Genomic DNA, 23090 nt, shown 5'->3' on the forward strand with positions numbered 1-23090 from the left:
CTAAACTTTTCATCTAATTGCATATTAAACCATGGTCATATGATTAGCTGTTCAGCAGAAATTCATGCAAGACATAAAATACATGTAATTCAAATCAATGAATGTTCTATTTCTTTACTTTATCAGAGAAAATGAAATGCATGCGTTAATAAAAAAAAACATTAAGAGTGATAGAATAGCAAAATTAATCGTGTTTATTATGACGTCCATCAAGATCATTTCGATATCAGGACAAGCAACACAAATTCATTAAAAGATTTATATCATGTTGTACTAAAATTGCCAATTTCAGAAGAAAAACGTCACCAATGTTTTGCAATTAATATAACCATTTACAGTATGTCAATCAGGTGGGTCACAACATTCCAATATCAGGATATTTTGAATATACCACAGTGGAAGTAAATTGATTGTCAATTTCAATAATTTTTCATTATTTTCAACAGGTCAGAAATCAGTCTTTAAAAAACATAAACAAATATTTTTAAAACTGTTACTCTCTTCTTCTAAGTAACTACGATGATGACACCTGCAGTTGACAACACAATCTGTCTGTGTATACAAATCTTTTATTCATTACAATTTTTAAAAGCTTAATTAACATAAAAAAATTGCATTAGAATACAGAAATTTTCACTTATACTGCAATACAGTTCTTGATCTGCAATATCATAACATCTGAAAAGTGTAAATGTTGAAACATGTAAAACACAAAACATTAAATTACAATTTTCTAACACTGTATAAAACACAGAAATTACAGACAGATAAACAATCACCATTATTAAAAGGGGAGAATATTGAATTAAGCTTTTAGTATAAACACATCAAATACATGTAAAATAAATATGTGCAATAAAGGTAGCTTACAAAGGTTAAGGCATAAATACACAATTTTCATACATCTTTGTCTTTTTGAGCTCAAAATTGTATCAATGCAGACTAAAAGATATCAGTACTAAGAAACTGCCAGTGCGTAGTTTTGAGTTCTAAAGCCAGACTGAAATGACTACATTAGAGAGTATAAACAAACTAATATTGCTAAGAACTTTTAACCGACATGACTAGTAAGTTATTTAACATGTAATCCTCTTAGAAATGCATGTGCCTTTATAATAAAACGTAAAAGTAACATGGGGGAAAAAATTCGAAAAAAAAAACCAAACCTACATATTAAAAAAATAACACCATCTACCAACTTTCTACTTTGTAATGATAATCAGATCTAAAAGAGTCTGGGAGTCTTTGGGAAGTTGTATAAACTTTGAATGAAATATTAGTATATTTTAATGGATATTTTAAATGAAAACAAATGCAGATGTTTGAAAACTCAGTTTTCAATATGTGGTCTCAAAATCTAATAAAACCTCACTGTTAACCTGTAAGCTTCTGTGGATTTTACTAGTTTGGCTCTTCAATAATATCATAACATAATGATAGGTTGTTGAAAATGTCATACTACAAATTTAATGCATCTTCTCGCTCCGAGTTGAGATTGTCAACATTAGTTTGGATTGGGAATTGTCTAGCTCTTTATCACATTGTCTACGTTTCTATAGATGTGTATGGGGTATGGGTATCAATTCAAACATACTTTTATAACACGCCTCCGATGATAACTCTACACACCATCTAAAATGACTAGGCAACAGATATGTATTACTTATATTGAATATGGGATTGCTTATGTGTTCAAAAAAGTTGCATAACAATTGTATAACTGCTTAATAATCATCTGGCATTGTATGTAAAATAAATGCTGCAAAACAATTGTAGAATTCTTAAATAACAATTGTAGAATTGCTGAATAATTTTTTAAGTCCCTCGACATGTATATATCGAGCTTGACACTTGCATACACACAAATGTACATACAAAAATAGACAAAACTAAAGCTGCCCAAACAGGACTCGTACCCCCTTTGCAGGACACACCCAAAATTGAGTACATCTGGAAACCAAAATATCGATAGGGTTCGTCTTTATCCCACCACCAGCTTGTGTGTGAAATATGTCGACTCCAGGTAAACCACTTATGGCCTGAAAACCATTTTCCTCTCCAATTTGTTTGACCTTTTGATCCTGAATTTGGATCATCCTCATCCCATGATGGGTCTGTATGTTCACTCCAGGTGTGATGGGAAATCCCAGAAAAGCCTAGAAACAGTTTTCCAGTTCACTTGACCTCAAAGTCACTAACATTGATTCTTGTCTCATATAGTCACCATTGATGTCAGTTAAAATCAATATTTAGCTTCAGTAAATAATCAATAGATTTAGAAGGAGTCTATGATTGACGTTTTATTATCCTTGGTAAAAAATCAGTTAACTCTCCAAAACATGTTTCTTTCATTTGTGTGCTGTCGAAATGACCTTTGATCCAAAAAATACAAGAGATATAAGATGACCGGACGGACAAAGTGACTCCTTTATACCCCCCCCCCCCCCCCCCCCCCCTGTGTGTGTGTGGTATAATAAATACATACTGTTAAAATAAATACATATCATGTTCTTAAAATCTACATAATGTTGGATGTGTACTAATGCTGGAAATCAAAATTTAAAAGTTTGGCATCACTCATGTAATTTGCTATCAAAACTGTGACAAAGAATTACACACCGATTTATTGAAGGCAGTGATTTCTTAAAAAAGTTTTGAGCAATATCAAATTTGAATGATTATGAAATACCCACTATTCATATTTCATTCAAAATATCATTAAATCAAGTGACATAATTATAAAACAGGGTCAAAATATGCTGTCATAAAGTACAATAAATACATGTAACTGAAAACTTTTTTTGGATAAATTTGAAATTATTGTGGCAAAAACACATCATACAAATATTACCGGTAATAAAGAATAAATACATGTTTTAATATCTATTGTTGAGAAGTAAATCTTTTCCTCATTTCGAACTACAAAAAAATATAGTACAATTGCAACACAGTTTGACAATAAACATAATTTTCACTTCTTCAACAAACTGAACAACATTTCAGGAAATGAAGCTTAAAGACAGCGATTAAAGAAGCAAAAATTCTGATTCGAACAACCAACTGGCTGACTTGTTATACGCTTAAATATTGAGGACATTCCTTGGAATAAAATTGGGTATGTTTACATGGAATGTTGCTATTGCAACTGAACACAGGCCACTACTAGTACACACATAAATCAGTCTGCTCAGTAACACAACTGAACACAGGCCACTACTAGTATACACATAAATCAGTCTGCTCAGTAACACAAATGTCTGAGGTATTTACACGGAATCCATGGAGCAGCAGCATATAAGAACAAAATAGAGTCAACTGTTAACAGATGCATAGAAAGCAACACAGTACACGAGACAAGGAGTTCCTCCATCACTGAATGCCACAGATCTCTCCCTCTTCCATTCTCCCACCCCCCTTAAATATCTTCCATCCCCACCCCCCTTCCTTAAATCTGAGATCTTTAATCCTCTTTCATTTCTTCACGAACCGTCAACAGTATTTTCTGTGTAAGCACTGTGAACGAGTCTGGAAAAAAAAAATTAAACAGTTTTTATTCCAAGGGGAAAAAATCACATCTAGAAATCAAAACAAGAAATCTTTGAAGCATAGTCTCCTAAAAAACTCAATATTGAAGTATTGGAGATGTTCAAGTCTCCCTAATGACTGAACATTGAAATCTCCCTAATGGCTCAACATTAAAGTCTCCCCAAGTTTCATAAAAAAGGGAAATCTTTTATTTTATTTACATGTAAGTAAATAGGCCTACGTTGATCTTAGTCATGATTTTGGTGAATATTTTAAACTTCTATAATCGAACCCCATTCCCCACCCATCAACTCACACAAACCAATATTTCTGATTTGGAAATTCTCAAACGTACGTAATCATAGATATCTAACAATTTGCATACATGTCTTAAGGAATGATTCGTTTCACACCTTTATGGGTGTACATATCTAAATTCCCATAGGAAAATCTGTCCGATAAATTCGGACACTATTTTATTAATCATTCTGTGTGAACTTATTGTTTGTGTATGTAAAATACACATTCTTGTACATCCTAATTTATCATAAAACATTTTCTTAATAAATTTTATTTACTGCATATACAATTTTTCTATGACTGTGATAGGCAGTCAAAATTTTCCAAGGCTCATAGTTTTTGATAGAAAAGACCAATATGGTGTTCATTATGGAAAATAACCATTTATAGGTATCCTAATGTGTCATTTTCGAGATTTCTCTGTATTCTTTGTAAACAAAGGAATGAAATTAAGAAAACAATGCAAGTGATAGAAGGACTAATATATTATTTGAGGCTTTGAAATGTTGCGTCCAACTTTCCCAGTCGTCCAAAATTACCAGCATTTACCCTATGTGGTGTGCAGTTGACACAGTTTATTAGTTCTTCACATTGTGGTTGACAGTTTCAGTTTTGTACATTGTGCAATTGAAGTCTTACCTATGAATTCAGAGAATACCCTAGGTTTGTTTTTCCATGTAATGCCCAGCAGATATACAGGAACTCCTGTCAGAACCATGATAATTCCCCAGAGGACCTCGTTCGCATCAATTGTCAGAGGCATCAACAGAAGGAAAACACAGATGAAGATGAAGAAAATGGGCAGCAGTATGAACACCTGTACAAAATAAAGCAGTGTGAACACCTGTACAAAATAAAGCATTATGAACACCTGTACAAAATAAAGCATTATGAACACCTGTACAAAATAAAGCAGTGTGAACACCTGTACAAAATAAAACAGTATGAACATCTGTACAAAGCAGAGCACTCTGAACATCTGCATAAAATAAAGAACAAGTCAATATAACACTGCTTACAGATGTCTATTCCATTACACGCATTTTAAATACAAATATCACAAGATGTGCCTTCAAGTTTGTAAACTGCCTTTTCTTGGTATGACTTAATATTTTACATAAAATGTGTTTTGAAAAACACTATGCCCCCCCTCCCCCCTCTCCTTCCCCGTAATAGTAACAATAATAACGAAGGTTAAAGTTACTGACAGACAAACAAACCAAACACAACAGGCCCTCAATCTTCAATCTCTGGGATACAATTAGGGTGTACATTGTTTTAATGACTCGAAGTTGAACCTTTAAATTTCATAGGTATAACATACCTTGATGGGTCGTTCCCGTTCCGGGAATTTATAGCGCATATAGAGGAGGCCAGCAATGCTGATGGTGATGAACAATGTCTCCACAAAGGCTGCGTAGTTAATCAGTACCTGGATGTCACGGCTACACAACATCACCAAGGACATAAAGCACTGAAAAGTCAACATAATCATTCAAGTTACACATTCCATATTCACAAGTTATCTCCCTTACAGCTGTGAGCAATGAACTTCATAATAAGTGTACAATTACTACCTCTTGAGAAGTCTACAAATATTTGAGAAAACTTTGCAATATCACAACAAGGAACATGCTTTGAGAGTAATTATTCGGTAAGATGGATTTCAAATAGTCATATTCTTTACACAAGCATCAACGACAACGACATTTACACCACCAAAACTTGGACATTCCCGATTTTCCAGGATGGCTGACAGCATCCAAGTTGGGGGCCACTGATGTGCAATTGGAACGTCAAATTATATTTTTTCAATAATATATCTGAATGTATAGCAATATAAAATCATAGGGGGCTTGGTATTCGGTAAACTATTTGATATATATTTTTGCATAATTCTATTACATTAGATCTATTCAGTTAAAATCTTGTGTTAAATTTGATATTAGCTAGTAAATTTACAACTTAATTTTCATTTGCATGAACATTTAATTTGTTCACCATTACTGAGAACTTCAATTTCCTGTCAAGGTAGCATGGTGACTGTAGAGAAAAACACTGTTCCTTGATTCCAGCATCGATTTCTATTAGGGACGGTAAATTGTAACCATACTTCCCAGTCACAACAGTTCTCCCTCCAATTGTATAACAATATTCATAGCTTAAAGTATCTACTCCACTCACCAAGGAGATTTAGAGGGAGTGGCCTTCTTAAGGAGATTTAGAGGGAGCAGTGACTCCTTAAGACAGCACAGAAGTAGGGTGAACATGATTTACATGTGGTTTAGGCCACAAAAATTAAAAGCATAGCTCAGTGGTCCTGTGAATCAAGCTGTCAATCAAAGGTTAAATTTTTTTAATCCTACTAACATTCCTTAAATATAATCTTTTCTCTCTCTCTAGGTAAAACAAATGAAAATGTGTCTTGTTCCCTATCATTTCACTTAGGTGTAGATGTGTACAGATTTGGAACAAGGTTAATCCAAAACTCAATCTTGGATGCTTTTAATCACTCGGAACCATTGACCTCTCTGTCTATAATGACAAGAGCACGACTCCTTTCACTTTATTTGGAATAAACAGAAAGTGCACTGTATTTACCTGTGGAGTGAGGACACAGGGTACCTCAGAAATGCAGAAAACTTACCCCAAACAAAAGGGACGGAAGTGGTGTGAAAAACTTCATATTCAGGGTGGCTAGGAAATCTGGCAGGTGCCCCTGTCTGGCACCCACAAAGTACAATCTACAATGCATTTCAACTTCATTCATATATTTTGCTGTAAGAGGATAAATAAGACTAATAAATATTATTATATAAGCATAAATGTCACAACTCAAACAGAAAAAATTCAAATACTGTTTAAATTTATTTCTTGGCATTTACATGTATATGCAGAGCAAAACACCAAAAATTGCACTTGTTCAAATTCAGTATAATTTTTAAGTACTTCCTTTTCAACATCACCTGATAGTTTTTAACTATTGTATATAAATGTGTGAAAAACTCTGCAGACTGTTACATCCATCCCTGTAAATGGCTCAAAAATACTTCAAATCCATGATACCCAAAAATTTATTTCTCTTTTCTTTTATCTGCAGAAACTGTTACTGCTTGTATTTTTTCCTGAGACTCATTATACCATGCACACTTCACCATACAATAGATTCAAAATTATTATGGTATAGGTCAGATTTGATCAATGCTCTGACACACATGTAAACTCCAACTACCAAAAAGAAAAGTACGAGAAAAGCGGAGAAAACATAGAGGAAGGAACATTTGGATTTCATTTCATTTATTTAAAGTTATGTTTCACAGACCATTGTCCAGTCACAGAAGTAGAGAGCAACATTTATCTGTGTACTAATATTTTAGAACAGTCCCTGAGACACTTGGTTGTATGGTGTTTCTAGACTTCTAGAACTTGACCACAAATGGCATCAAATATATATCCATATGGTGTATTGATTTACTGTTTACTGGAAATAACCACCCCAAATCACATTTCAAATCCAGAGACATACTGAACTCAAGGTCACATATCAATTCCTGTGACGTATTGACCTCAAGGTTAATACATTACATGTTGACCATTAATATCATACTCCACATTCTTTTGGCATGCATGGCTACACATTATGGGTTTGTAGAAATCATTTTAATATTGATGACCTTACTTGGCCTTTAAATCCCTAGGAGACTGCAATATTTTATAAAAACAAATACCATAAATATTCAAATCTTATGACAATAAACAAATAACTTGCGACCACCTTCGGTCAGTCATTAACATTTCAAAAGGCAGTGAACTTTTCTACCCAGATTATATTGATAAATACTTGAACTTCTTTTATATTGATTTGTTCTATGGAATCACATATATAAAGTACTGTCAAGGACCCTGACTAATATATCCAAAATAAAGCTGTGCGACAGACTGAGAACATCAAAGGCTCGGACAGGAGATACACAATGCCAATCACTCCAGCTTCCAGGTCTCGCCATTTTGCCAGTCTTCCTCCCCATTATTGCCAACAAAGAACCCATGTCAAAGAAAATTTGTATTCTACAACTGATGTCACCAAAAAAACAAAACTTTACCATTATCGTAAATGAATAAGTATTTGGAGCAGCTGTTGGGAGTGGATTTGACTCAATATTACATTTTTCAGTGAATTAACTAATTCTGTTTCAATGTATTTACTTGTCAATATAAGCACTGACCTTTGAACTTGATTTAAATACTTACACATTTATGAAACGCTAGTTAAATTTTAAAATATGAGCTTAGGGAATACAGTTCACTTGTGTTCTAAGGAGCATGAACAACTGTAGGCATGGGATGGCTTCAGCATTACCTATCATACAAATCATCCCCATGCTTCTAATATTTCCCCATGCTTTTCTCCCATGATTTTCCAACTCCCAAAAATATAACCAAGAGATTTATTCCTTAAATTAATGTTTTTCAGAAGCAACTTTACCACCAAAAAAATGAAAATTACTCATCATAAAATTATGTTGTAAAGCATTATTAATCAACCTAATTTATTCTGCCACTTTTTCATGGACAAGATTCTTGTATGACAGAAATGTGATTCAGAAAGTATACAAACACAGACATCATTAACATAACTGTCCAGAGACTAGTTCTGTATAGTGAAAAGCCAGAACAAGATCTGATAACAAATGAATCTTACAGCAGTATAGCATTTGACTTGACAGCAAGCATTTCAGTTACCTTGATGAAGTAAATATTGCTCCATTTACGCTTCCAAACGTAGAGCATGCCACAAACACTGGCATGATCCATGCCATCACCCCAAGTGTCCTGCCAGCAAAAGTCTGAAAACCAAAAACATTCTGTATTATTAATTTGAAAATGAAATAAACTTGAAAATTTATGCACCCTGAAAGGTATAATGAAGGCTGCTGCCTAGCACATCCTTTACCATATATCTCCTTTACTATACACTTAAGGTCGGATCTCCTTCACTATATAGTTAAGGTCATCAGATCGCCTTCACTATATAGCTAAGGTCAAATCCCCTTCACTATATAGCTACGATCAAATCCCCTTCACTATATAGCTAAGGTCATCAGATCTCCTCCACTATATAGCTAAGGTCATCAGATCTCCTTCACTATACAGCTAAGGTCATCAGATCGCCTTCACTATATAGCTACGGTCAAATCCCCTTCACTATATAGATACGGTCAAATCCCCTTCACTATATAGCTACGGTCAAATCCCCTTCACTATATAGCTACGGTCAAATCCCCTTCACTATATAGCTAAGGTAATCAGATCTCCTTCACTATATAGCTAAGGTCATCAGATCTCCTTCACTATATAGCTAAGGTAATCAGATCTCCTTCACTATATAGCTATGGTCATCAGATCTCCTTCACTATATAGCTAAGGTCAGATCTTCTTTACTATATACCCAAGTTCAGATCTCCTTAACTATCCATTGACATCATTCACACAACAAAGAATAATTCATAATATTAAATACATGTAGAACTTAGACTGTGTTCATTCAATGTCATATCTCCATAGTCAGTCATCCTGGATTCATTTTTATCAATTGTAAGGTCAGTATATAGGTCTTGAAATTGACCTCATAGTAAAGGTCATTTTAGATTCATGAATTGAAATCTTGTCAGGTAAAAATTAGGTTAAAAGTCAACATTTAATTAATAAATGCTTAACATACATGCAATTCAAATGGATTTCAGAGTAACTTAATTTGTCTCTGTCAACCTTCAATACAAAGGTAGAATTTTATACTTCTAAATAAAGGTAGAATTTTATACTTCTAAATCACACATTCACAAATAAGGTTAAGTCAAGGTCATCCTGAATTTGTGACCTGGAAGCTTGTCAGATCTGATGATATCTTTTAAGATTACTTTTTTGACAGTTATTACGATATCATCAGTCTTTTCCACAATCTACACCAGGGATTCCACATTTACACAGAAGCTGAGGAGACTCCATCAATCATAATGATTCTCTGTTTCTAATGTTCACATCTCCACTTAAATAGAGAAAATGAGTAATTCAGTCAAAAATTTTAATTTCATGTTTGTGATCATTATAAGATTTGGTGTGTATAAACTACAATAAAACTATAATATGCTGCCCTATCAGAATGTGTACACATGTTCATTAGGATGAATCTTGGTCAGTACTGGAGGAATCATACTGTGCAATTGTTGGTAAGAGTGTTGGTTGGTAAGGGTAATACTTTGCCACATGTAACCAGCTCACATTTCACACTATGAATGAAATCTCCCACTAGTATCTGCTGCTACCTCAGCAGTACATATCTGCTGACCATTAACTGTCATGTTACCACATGTCAGATCTGCTGACCATTAATTGTCATGTTACCACATGTCAGGATTGCCAATCCTCCTTTAACTGGACTAATCAGACTGAACATTCAGTGCTATCACATCAACTCCCTACCCTGGAGAGTGAGAGAGAGGGGAGGGGATTAGCTGTGATAAGTTCAAAACAAATGTGCAGTCAATGCAATTCAGTATACTGCAGTCAATGCAATTCAGTATACGACACCAAACATATTTATATCAGCCAGCACTTACCCACATTAAATCAGTTTCCAAACATTTAACAAAGTTGCAATTACAGGTTTACATGCATAACTATTTACTTTTAAATCAATATTACCTAAATTAGAAGCATGTTGTAACATTTAACATAATGGTACCACATGAAAACCACAGGAAAGACAAAAGGTTATAAATACCTTTCATTTTTCTTAAATTTGTTCGATATTATTTTGGCAAATTACAAATTTATTGTCCTGTAAATTCAACAGTTTGTTCCCTTCAGCTGTTACTGTAATGCTGTAATTTCAACAGTTTGTTCCCTTCAGCTGTTACTGTAATGCTGTAATTTCAACAGTTTGTTCCCTTCAGCTGTTACTGTAATGCTGTAATTTTGAGCTCTTTCCATATGTGGGTTTCCTCCCACATAATGACATCCGAGCATCAGAGTACACCATTTGAAATAAGCTTTTAAGCTTTCATGGGTTATCCTTGGTATCTATGTGTGTATATTTGTATAAATTATGTATCTATACCGAATAAAGAATTATCTATTCAATGGTACAATTGAGCTGTTGGTGACCTATGACCTTAGATTAGTTAGGATGTTCCTCAGTGTAACTCACCACAGCAGTAGCTTTGGAGGCGATCATCTCCGCTGGTGTTAGAACGGCGAAGTAGGCCACATTAGCCAACACGTAGATGAATGTCACTAGAGGAATGGAAATACCAATGGCTCGGGGTAGATTCCTGAAAGTTCCAAACAATAATCTGTACCTTTTGTTGCTAATTTTTCAATCTGACTGCATACCTCCAACAAGGAATTATTCACAAATTATAAAAGATCACTATGGGAACATGGACTGTGGAGTATTCTTACAAATTATAAAAGATCACTATGGGAACATGGACTGTGGAGTATTCTTACCTGTATGGATTTTTCAATTCTTCTGTGACAAAATTTAAATAATTCCTGTAAATATATAAAACAAAATAAATTTAAATCATTATGCAAAGTCAATCTTTACTAAAAAAGAATCTTTCAACTCGTCCTATTCATAATTGCGATTCAAAATCATGCATTATTTCTGATCAGAATATGTTAGAAACTTTACATTAATGTAGCAAATTAATCCTGACATACATCAATAAAAAAAAAAATCAAATATATTGAAATAAGCAATCCATTAAAGCACCAGTTGGTTCAAGCAAAGCTAATGTAAATCAATGTTGTTAGTGTTAGTGCACTACAGCAATAAAATACAGGAACTATAATTAAAACTTAAAATGATAATTTAAATTGTCCATGATACATGGAACATCACAACCCTTGAGACAACGTTTCACAAAATAGACTTTACCATCCAGCATACGAGAAGAGACCCGAGTAAAACGACAGCGCTATCCTTCCTAATTCTGTCTCCGAGTTTTCAAACGGCTCCTTAAAACTTTCTCTGTCACCTAATAAAGAATTGGTTTTTAAATTTTTTTTACAGTTACTCTTTACATTGGTAAATTTCATCACATTTCATTTACTTGAATGTACAGGATTCAATGTTCTACAGTATACTTTAACACAGCATAAGGACTCTTCTGTTTGCCCATCAAAACTGACTACCATGCTTTGTTTCTAACATATTTAACTCAATTTGAATAAAATTGATACATTGGGTTATTTTTTAATGTTCTATGTTCCAACATAGACATATAAAAATAATTAACGGGTATATCTTTATGAAATTAAATAAGATTTTATCTTCATTAAAACATTAAAATTCTGGGTTTTATGGAGGTTAGAAACCTCCTTTCTGAAATCATTTTCCAACAGTGCCTGGAAACAGTTGCTAGAGTGGAAGCCTGAAAAATACCCCATCCAATCCAATCTATATATTTAGTTTGTTTAGTTGAAAACAATAATTCTGATGAACAACAGAAGACTGAAATCTCCTTTAGTGGCAACACTATATTCCTATATGATTCCAGAAAAGAATTACCCTGGTATTCAGGTACATCACCTGGGAGAGTCCTGTCAGGTGAGAAAAGAATTACCCTGGTATTCAGGTACATCACCTGGGAGAGTCCTGTCAGGTGTTACTTCATTATTTTTCTCAAGATCATGATCTATTGTTTTATATGTATGTAGTTACACCCTGAAATGCAGTCTGCATTACACTCCTGGGGCAGTCTTTCAGAAATACAGCATGCATGAGTGATTACTAACATATTTATACACAGAAATATGTTACTAGGTTTGTTTTCATTATGTCACAAAATACACAAACTGAAAGAGCCTCCGTGCTGTCTAATTAAAACTGTATAAATGTGCTAACTACACATTCTAACACAACGCACCTGTTCAAGAAAATCAGCACAAATAACTAAGTACATGTAGTTTCAAAGATGAAAACCAAAAATACTATAGGTCTATTAAATATTCTACACAGTATTTATTTTTAAACTAATATTCTTTTGATTCTTAGTATATTCCACCAAAGTGATAAAAATTCACTTCTATTTCCTGACAATCTGTGACTTTATAACAAAAATGAGATTCAGGAAAGCATGGCCTCAGGATCACCAACTCATCACCTGAATTGATAAGTGTAAATATGGTTAAGTGGCCTCTTATCCAGTTATTGATAAGAAATTTGCAGCCAATTTATACAGAGAAAACAGGAATAATCCTCAGCAAATAAACACACTAGGACTTTCACCTAACTCAAACAGCAAAACATAAATTATAGGGCCATTCAATAGTGTCAGCCTGTTTATTGGGTGAATATTCTATCTTATCAAATCCCTAAAGTCAACACCCACGGGCCTCAGTAGTTAGTGTCCATAATTTTACATGAGCTGCCATTTCCTTCAATAAACAAAGCCTGTTTTCCCTCATTTGTTGGTTTCTACTTTTAAAAACAATCAGCAAATAGCCAGATGAACAGCAAATAGCCAGATGAAGACCAAATATTACATCATTTACTAGCAACCTTTGTTTTCTCTGCTAATATTGTAAATCTCATGTATATTTTGAAAAAACAAGAGGCCTGTGGGCCTTAAAAAGGGGCAAGGACACAATTTGAGCTGATAATTTTCGAATTCTAATTTTCCATTTTCATTGTTTACAATGCTTTTAAAACTGAAGTATTTCTAATCGTCAACCAAAATTTGAATATCATGCAGTTGTTGAGTTACAAGTAAGATGCAGCACTAAAAATTCCTTGTTATGTAAATAAAGCTGGTGCCATGTCTTGGTTTATATATATATATTGCTCAATAGAAAATATCATGTTTAATTAAAACAAAATGAGATGTGTCAAACACTAGAAACTGTTTATTTGTATACAGAATTAACTTGTAATTTGAAAAATCTGCTGTAAATGAACTTTTACTAGTATATTTAACCTATGTAAACAAAAACATGGCATGAGCTTTGTTTACATAACAAAGAATTGTGAGCTCTGTATCTTCCATGTACATCGACAACTGACATTCAAATTTTTGCTGACCATTAGAAATACCTTAGTGAAGCATTTTAAACATTAAAAATGGAAAAATAAAATTTGAAAATTTTCATTTCAAAATCCTATCCATGGCCCTTGAATGGTCATCTGAGTATGCACTTACTATTTACTTTCTACACTTTACTCTTACGAAATCATTGTGTAATGTACTGTGTGCTTTTTATACTTTCTCCATATTTATACAAAGTTTCATGAAAATCTGAGAGATAGCATGTGCCGACCTCTGCCTGATATCTGCCTGATATCATAATGGACACCCTCTTAAGTTTGCTCATTCAGAAATACATGAGTGAAGAATTGTAAAAGAATGACAGTGTTTTAAAATTTTCATCTTAATCATAAGATTTTTTTGTGAAAAGGGCCACTGGTCTGTTACAATATAGCCCGATTAATAATAGTCCACCACCACCACCACAGAGAGGCCTTACATAAAGAATTAAATTGCCAAAGCTCAGCTCCTCATCCAAATCTTAGCTAAAGTGACACTCAATAGTTTTTCAAATCGTCAATGTCAATGTTGACACTTTTTGAACTTTGGACTTTTTTCAAATGTAATACCTCAAGAATGAGTTAATACTGTCACTTTAACATACATTGTTAACTACTGAATGGTAAACATTTGGTAGCAATGCGGGTATCAGCATTTGTTTATATCATTGCTCGTTTACCATCCTGAGAAGGAGAAGAAGCCCGAATAAAATGCCAGAGCCAGGTTGCCGAGGGAGATGGGGGCATCAAGCCCCTTGTAGTGGATAAATGGTTCCTCAAAGCTTTCCCTATCACCTGTGGAAGGTGAAATATAGTCAAAATCTTCATGCAGTTCATATGATACAAATATATTAACATGAATACCATTATGATGCATGTAATATTCAATATCTGAGGAATTAAACATGTTAAAAGTTCTTGGTACTTTTCATTTGAAAATGTTGCATTAAATTTATCTGTACCTTTAAAAATCATGATACTAGAATAACATTCAGATGTCTATCCCTGTATGATTATATTAAAAGCTCTATTATCCTTGTTTCTAAGCAGACATTAATTCAAAATCCTAAGACAATGGTGTTGAACTCCAAGATAAGAGAGGACTTCTGTATTTCACTTGCTAGGTAATGGGGTGGGGGGGGGGGTGGGGGGGGGGGGTCAGACAAGGACATGGATATACATCTCCTGCTAGGTAACAGGGGGCAGGGGGGGGGTGTCCAGAGAAGGACATGGCTATCTGTCTCCAGAATAACAATTTTCTGGCTACATGAGAATCCATTTACAGTTGGACCAATGAAATTTGCCCTGGCTAAATCAGAGCTACCAAGTTATCATAGCTTACCATATCTTCAAGAAACATTCAAATTGTTCACCTCTCTTATTCCAACTTACTAGATAAGAACATTAAAAATGTTCAACCCTCTTTCTATTAATTCAAACAATATTTTTTGAAAATTCTAAATGGGATTGGGCAGCATGATAAACCTATGTTAGCCCTTTCCCTGAACCCTCTTTCTCTCAATATATTCAAAATCTAACTCATTCTTTAAACTGATGAAAATTTGCTCTACTTGGTTTTAACACTGGTGTGTCATAAGAACAATATAAATGGCAGGGATGAATAGAAATGATGAAACTCTGGAGGGAGTGGAGGATACATGGAGGAAATGAGGACAAGTGTACAGCCAGGGATTTTTTTTTTAGAGTCTGTAGGAGGCCGAAATAAGGCCCCATTCCCAATGCTAAAAAAGCAGGTATTTTCCCTAATTTTTGCTTCAAAATTCCCAAACAATGAAAACAAATCAAGCAGAGTAACCTAATTGTTCATAAATCTTCTTCAGAGGCCCACAGATTACAATTTTTGCTTCAAAATTGTTATGTAAATCTAATTTTCTGACCTCTGCTTATTTGAACGAGGTAAAGTTTAACCAAATTGAAAATCAGAAGGAGTCCAATTATTCCTTAATGCACTCTAGATTGGTTTTCTCCTTACTTCTTTGTATGAAACATTTTCCCCAATTTCTAAGAAATGTCACTATTTTTCCCAATTGGAAAGGCCTAGGCCCTTGAAATCAAGACCTTGAAAAACCCTGACAGCAATAAAATCATGATGGTTTATTAGATAGGAACTCCTCTTCCCAAGTCAAGGGTTTGTGATCCTCCACATTTCTCACAAACCCTTGACAGATTACGTTGAAATTTCCGGGGCTGCATATCTGACCTCTAAATGGTTCCAGGAGCATATTGCATCATCCAATGGAATTCAACATTCTATTCAGCACATAAACAAATAATTGTGACACTTGAACTTAATCGAGGATGGGTGATGTTCTCAGTTCTGTCAAAGAGACTGAGAGGGATGTTTTCACTCTTCCAGAGTTTTCCGTAACTTGTTGAAATCCTTGAGTATTTGCTTGTATAAATTTTTATAGTCTTTCTGCGTTTCAACAAAATCAGTTGAGATGTTAGATCCACTTACATGTTTACACTTATCAAACATAAATTTCGATTGGTTAAAAGTCAAGATTCAGCTGAGGTAAAGATTTTGCTTTTACACTAAATGGCGATATCATTGACGCTTTTATGAAACATAATCCATCGAAAGTTTGTGAGAAATGTTTTGGTTCATAACCCTTGACTTGGGAAGATAAAAAAAAAACTATAAACAAAGAAACAACCTTGATAACATTCAAACAATGTATAATGAGGATTACGCAGAAGGCAGAGTCAGTATAAGTACACTCCTTTAGGAAACAAAGTAAATTTAAGAATTGAACAGCACTTTTGAGCTGTTCATGGTCAATATGAATGGATTTGGATTTGAGGCAAATTCTGTGAATCGCGCTACATACGTCATCACAAAGACATGATGTCACACTTTGTCTTACCCTGCCTTTTAGCAACATTGCAAGGTGCATTGTACTTCGGAGCTAGGAGACCACAAGATTGGGATGCTAATCCACGCAAGTTCACAATCTTAATTCGAGGTGTGACTTTGCAAGGTCTTTGTAACACGTATTTTCTCAAATCATTACGCTCTCTCAGTCCTGTGCTTTAAACTACTTCATAATCCATTCATAGTCAATATGAACGGATTGTGTCGCGTGCTGATATTGCTTGGTTCATAGAGGAAAATGCGACTTGTAATATAAATATAATTACATAATAAATAATTTCGTTTCCAAGCCAGACAGTATGTATGAGATGAAAAGATTATCAACAAAAGTGAAGACAACAAGAGATTATGCCCCCCATGGTGCAAAATTAAAAAGGGTTATACACACACATCATTTAATTGATAATAGTATCATCAATTCAAAGTATTGAGCAGACAATATCTTCCTATGTCAAGAGTGGATTGACCATGTGACCTAAAAATCAATAGGGATCATCTTCTCCTGAAGATGTACCAGTGTACCACATTTAATGTCTGTCAAGCAAAGGGTTCTCAAGATATTGAGCAGACAGTATATTCCTATGTCCAGTTTGAACCTTAACCTTTGACCATGTGACCTCAAAATTAATAGGAGTCATCTTCTCCTGAAGATGTACCAGTGTACCAAGTTTGATGTCGGTTCTCAAGATATTGAGCTGACAGTATATTCCTATGTCCCATTTGACCCTCAACCTTTGACCAAGGGAAGCAAAGCAGCGACACAAGCTGATGTCGCTGAATTCCCACTTTTCAATATGGAGTCCACTCTGACTCTCCCCCGCACATGTCACGATATAAAAGCGGAGTTAACAGTCACAAGGATATCAACTAGTGTACGGGCGACAATCGATTATGAAAAATAAAATCGATAATCGGAATCGAAGAGCCAAAAACGATCAACAATCAATTGTCAGCGACAATCGTTTCATCACTAATTTAAACCGAACCGAGCTAACCCTGAATCGTCCCAGCCCTATTCAGTACAAAGGTGTTACTGGTTCAGTACAAAGGTTACTAATTCAATACAAAGGTGTTACTGATTCAGTAGAAAAAAATAACAGGTGACCATGTATGATTAAAGAGTTTATGCAGTACAACTAAGTTGTAAATGCTGCATATGATTTCCAATATGGATAAGTACATCATTCCAAGGCTTGTCAGTGGAAGATGAGGCTGCAAGTGAACTGTCTACTTCAACAACAAAATTTTTAAGCTGCAGACTGACCTTTAATCATTGTTTGATGGTATGTTTGGACACAAGTGTAGTAGTGACACAAGTGTAGTAGTTGGAAAGTATGTTAGATTGTTTTTTAAAAAACATAATAAAATTTTGAGGTGGTGATGCAAGAATACAGCAATATAAAACCTCTATCATGTGCAGAAAAGGTTGTGCTGTAAATCTACAGTTTATATAAGGGGGTGGATCTGCAGCTCTCTGCTATATAAACCCCCCGCCTCCCGAGAGCTACAATTCTGCACGCCAGCTGTGCTATATGTACTGTTACAGTAAAACACTGTTATAGCGAACCTCGAAGGCCAGCAAAAAACAGTTCATTATAACCAAACTTTGTTATATCCAATAAATTTTTAGTTATTTTCTTCTCATACAAAAATACAAATATCACTTTGCAATAAGTATGCTTTACTCTATGATGTAGTGCAAACATGGGGTAGAATGAATTTGAGACCATCCAGTGATTCAGATTGGCGTCGGCCATCGGCAAATGGCCGATAAATATTGAATTTGGCTGACTAAAATTCTCCAGAAAGGCCAACATGGCCTAAGAAATTTTCGTTTTTTGGTCAGTACGGCCGATCGTGTTTAGTGTTTATCGGCCACAGAAAAAATTGGTTTGTCTTAAAACAAGTACTCAATGGATCGTTTGTAAAAAAGATTTTGATTGGTTTTAGAAAAATTAATTGGTGACCCTGTTGATCTTGCTCGTGTTTGCAACAATCAGCGGGGAACCAGCTTTGGAAAAAAAAAATGGCTTCAAAGAAGAGAGTCTGGTTTGATGATCATGATTGGCAACAATCTCTATTAAACATTAGATTTTCCGGTTGCAGTAGCTAGGAGGTCGTGACTTCGAGTCCCGCTCGTGCCATAGCCGCATCAAACCTAAGAAGTAAACATGGTTAGTGATTGCTCCTTCGCCAAACGCTCATCATTTACTAGATTTAGAAGTGAGAATCACAGGTCTTTCGGATGCAAACTTAAAAACGGAGGTACTGTGTCGTGGTAGGCATTAGCACGTTAAAGAGCCCTCATTGCTATGGCCCTGAGTGCTCAGCATAGGTTTAAATTTGTGATACTTCACCTACAACTGGTGACGTCTCAATTATCGATGGAATGAAAAACAATCAAACAATAACAGCAAACAACACATTGCAACACAGGAACGACCGCAAAGAATTCCGAAACAGTTGACTGCAGTCATAATAATTAAACTGAAGAATTGAAAAATAAAAAGTCAGTATAATTTTAAAGTTTTGAGTTTATTTTGCAGCATTGCTTCACATGTATTTAGGGCCTAAAGTTTTCACGAAGTTCGGCCAAAATGGCCGATAATTTTTGTATCATTTAGGCCCTCTGTCCTATCAAATTGCATTCCAATCTGAATCACTGTCATCATCATTTCTCAGTAAATATGGATTCTGAGGCCAAAAATAAAAATTGATTTGTTTGATGTACTCCGACCGATCCGTCAAATTTGCTCCTACCCGATCATTTTTTTCAGCAATTTAAAATTTCATTTTTTTTTTATTTTATTATTTTTTTGGTTCCCTTGAAAAATAGAAAATTCTCCTTATTTTAAAACAAAATATTAAAAAAATTTCATGACATTAAAAAAAAAAACACCTACCTACCGACCCACCTTAAAAAATGTGGGTCGGAGTACATCAAACAAAAATATTTTTAATGATGGCCTGATGAAGAATGCATGTTAAATCAGAAGCATTGTGGAGCAGTGTCACAAGTTATTTCGTAAAATGAAATAAATTTGGGAATTTTTCTACAATCTGATATTATAAGTAAACTGTATCCTACCATACCAAGTGATGAAGACTTACCAATGTAGAGATACACCATGCCAGTGACAATGATGATGACTAGAGCTAGGACTTTGGTGATGGTGAACACATCTTGGACACGAGCTGCCATTTTCACATTCCATGCATTCACAAATGTAAGAAGAGCTGAAACATACACAAAATGCTTGCATTTAGATGTGAATACCAACAGCTTTAAAAGAAATATTGGATAGCAAATTTCATGCTAAATTGAAAAAATCATGATACAGAATGGTTGCAAAAATTCTATAAAACAGAACTATTAAGGTATTCAGTGTATAACAAATTTTAAAGGAGATTGAACAATTAGGATTTATTTAAATCATGAGTAAATGTTGATTGATTTAAATCAAGATAGTGGTACAAATATTGTCAAGCATCATCTTATCTATGATGAAAGTGAAATAGATCAAATTCACTTGTTTGGTAAATCATTAGAAGTTAAACTCTTTGCAGATCCGCCCTTGATAAAAAAAATTTTAAATCTTAATTTTCTTAACATATCACATATCAGTGAAAAATGATCAATTTTTATTTTATTTGGCGCCCACGTTGGTTAATAAAGAAAAGGTTTATGCAACTTTTCACCAAGAGATTTATCATATGAAAATACAATGTCTTTTAAACTAAAGATCTTGTCATGCTCCTCCTTTATAGAGAATTCAAGCCATAATCAAACATTTAAAATTCCTATGATGTATTGAGGGTTTTATCCAGCTTTTAAATGTTACTATCCATTTCAAATTTAAGGGGAATTTTTGAGAATACAATCATGAACTTCCAGGGGAGGGGTCGGGGTGGGATCGGTGATATCCTCAGATTATAATATCTTAAAAAAGGCATATACGTAAATTGATTACTGATTATTATCTACATTGTAAGACTTTGATAATTAATATACAAAATGACTTAGAATATATAATAATTCAAATGATTTTTGTTAAGATTCTCATACAATTTTTGTGTAGTTTTTACAATTGATGAAGGAAATTTTTGCCTGTGGAAGGGGAAATAATCATGTGTTGTCAAAGGGGGAATGGTATCCTTTAATTAATACCGGTAGTAAAAAGAACCTCATTATATCACTGGTATTATTTCTATTTCATAAAGTTTTCAAAAATCACGCCATCTGGCATAAAATTTATAAGATCTATCTATATGAAATGTGATCGTTATAATATAATAATCATTTAATAATATTAATCATTTGTACTTATACTACCTTTACTATTATTACATGTAGTGTTGTTATGTACATGTATATATTTTTTTATTTTATTTTTCCTGTGTGTATTTCTGACTGTTTTGCATTAAGATACACGGTGGTACTTACATGTAATACAAATAAGTATTATCATGTTCAAAATGTCTCATGTATGAATATTGCTCATACTAATAGTGCATATTTTGCTCTTGTTTTGTTCTTTTCTTTTTATCATCATTTTTTAAAAATAAACACTGCACATTGAAATGTTAACAATCATGTATGCTGTATGCCCGAGAGGGCCCTAATTTGGAAATAAATCATATTCTATTCTATTCTATAAGCATTGTACCTTAAAGTACAGCTAGACTTCTATATACTTAAGGAATCCATCCCATTTTGAATTAGTCATTTATAAACTTACTAGTAAAATATAATAATACTGAAAACACTTAAAACAATATCTATTATAATTTCCTTGTCAATGCTGAACCGTTCAGTACCGCGCGGGTATTGCATCATCACCGTTTACCCGGGTTGCATCATCATATAGACCTAGCTAAACATGTACTTACTGATACAAACAGCCGCTAGAAGAGTAACCGCTTCTCCCGGGGCCTCACAGTCTGGGAATAAGGGTTCTAACACATAATACGCAAAAGTTTGAGCGGTAATAGCATTTCCCGTCGGAATGATGATGATGATCGCAACCCAAAGGTACAAAAAAGCCGGGAAGTGACCGAAGGCCTCCATGATGTAAGCATAGTCCGCCCCCGATTTCAGAATCATTGTCCCTAATTCAGCGTAACAGATGGCCCCTACCAGCGAGATGACCCCACATAGGACCCACACAATGAGAGACATTCCCACGCTGCCGGACTCCATCAACACGCCTTTCGGAGAAATGAAAATTCCGCTTCCTACGATAATTCCCACAATAATAGCCACTCCATTGTGCAGGTGAAGTTCTTTCTTCAGTTTAATGGCAGTATCTTCTTCTATAACCACCTCTTTGTCGTCTGGATGAACTTTAGCGGTGCCGTTCTCGGACATTATGTTTGTTGCTGACTAAACACGTGGAACTTACAGATCGGAAAAATGGGTCGACGTTAAATGTACTGTACTGTTACCTATAATTTCAAGTTAACAAAATTATCACAAACATTCAACTCAAATCCTAAAAAGACTACTGAGATACCCTGTCCAGTTTTTGTCAACGACTGAAATAAATACAAACACTTCCTCTACTTCCATTCAATATAGCGGGAATGTTGTCAAATACAAACACAACAGCATGCTTCCGGTTTTTGTTACAGTAAGAAGTCACGTGTTCATTTAACTCGCGGTTCTATTGGACAGTGCGAATAAGGCTAATGAATTATTGGCGGCAAATCATGAAATGATGCAACTTTATTTGATGGGGTCCCATTACCTGGTATGCAGCCGGAGTAGATAAGATGTATATGAGGACATATATATACATAAAGTAATAACACAAGAAAAAAGACAGGGAAAAGTCCAAATAGATCAATATGATACAAGTATAAATAAATAACTATAAGATTTAGATAAGTTTATTCCAATCTTGGGCCCAGAGGGCATAACAGTAAGACAGTTTATAAAGAAGGAAATTCAAAAAAGAAAGAAAGTTTACAACATTAACTACAGGTTATATAGACTCCAAACTGCATGTGGATGCAGCATGTTGGGGAAGCAAGTACATACATATATGAATTGCTAATCATGTATATATACAAGTAAATGGACAGTATCAGTATTATACCAATATATGAATAATAAACTATAATGATTTCTGTAGTTTTAAAGCATCACTTCTTTTTCTGAAAGTTTGCACTAAATATTCACTCAATTTGACAATTACTGGTTTGTCTTCCTTAATCATCAACCACGTAAATTTGTCCTTATTTGTTAGATAGATAAAATTTTTGTTGAGCTTGTATATA

The 23090-nt window shown here is 34.3% G+C and overlaps 1 protein-coding gene across 2 annotated transcripts; it reads right to left on the reverse strand.

Annotated features, from left to right (window-relative positions):
* Positions 1-549: 549 nt before the first annotated feature.
* LOC125663911 (Y+L amino acid transporter 2-like) lies at positions 550-22453 on the reverse strand. 2 transcript variants are annotated; one of them, XM_048896343.2, is made up of 10 exons: positions 21702-22453; positions 19923-20048; positions 14596-14710; positions 11335-11379; positions 11033-11156; positions 8569-8672; positions 6473-6569; positions 5150-5299; positions 4465-4642; positions 550-3525 (listed from the first exon to the last, which is right to left on the reverse strand). In XM_048896343.2, the coding sequence occupies exons 1-10, from the start codon at positions 22177-22179 to the stop codon at positions 3461-3463; spliced, it is 1482 nt and encodes a 493-aa protein (XP_048752300.1). In that variant the 5' UTR covers positions 22180-22453; the 3' UTR covers positions 550-3460. The 2 variants fall into 2 exon arrangements, with proteins under 2 accessions (XP_048752300.1, XP_048752301.1); XM_048896344.2 differs by lacking the exon at positions 14596-14710 and adding an exon at positions 11768-11867 and having other exon boundaries at positions 21702-22423.
* Positions 22454-23090: the final 637 nt, after the last annotated feature.

Source organism: Ostrea edulis, chromosome 1 (genome assembly GCF_947568905.1).
Source record: "Ostrea edulis chromosome 1, xbOstEdul1.1, whole genome shotgun sequence".
Taxonomy (NCBI): Eukaryota; Metazoa; Mollusca; class Bivalvia; order Ostreida; family Ostreidae; genus Ostrea; species Ostrea edulis.

Excerpts from the sequence above, each read along its gene's own strand:
- LOC125663911 (XM_048896343.2), bottom strand. The coding sequence starts at position 22,179 with ATGTCCGAGAACGGCACCGCTAAAGTTCATCCAGACGACAAAGAGGTG. Across the intron at positions 20,049-21,701 it reads TCTAGCGGCTGTTTGTATCA|CTCTTCTTACATTTGTGAAT; the intron begins GTAAGTACATGT and ends TGTATGTTTCAG. Across the intron at positions 11,380-14,595 it reads TTCTTCTCCTTCTCAGGATG|GAATTATTTAAATTTTGTCA; the intron begins GTAAACGAGCAA and ends ATATATTTACAG.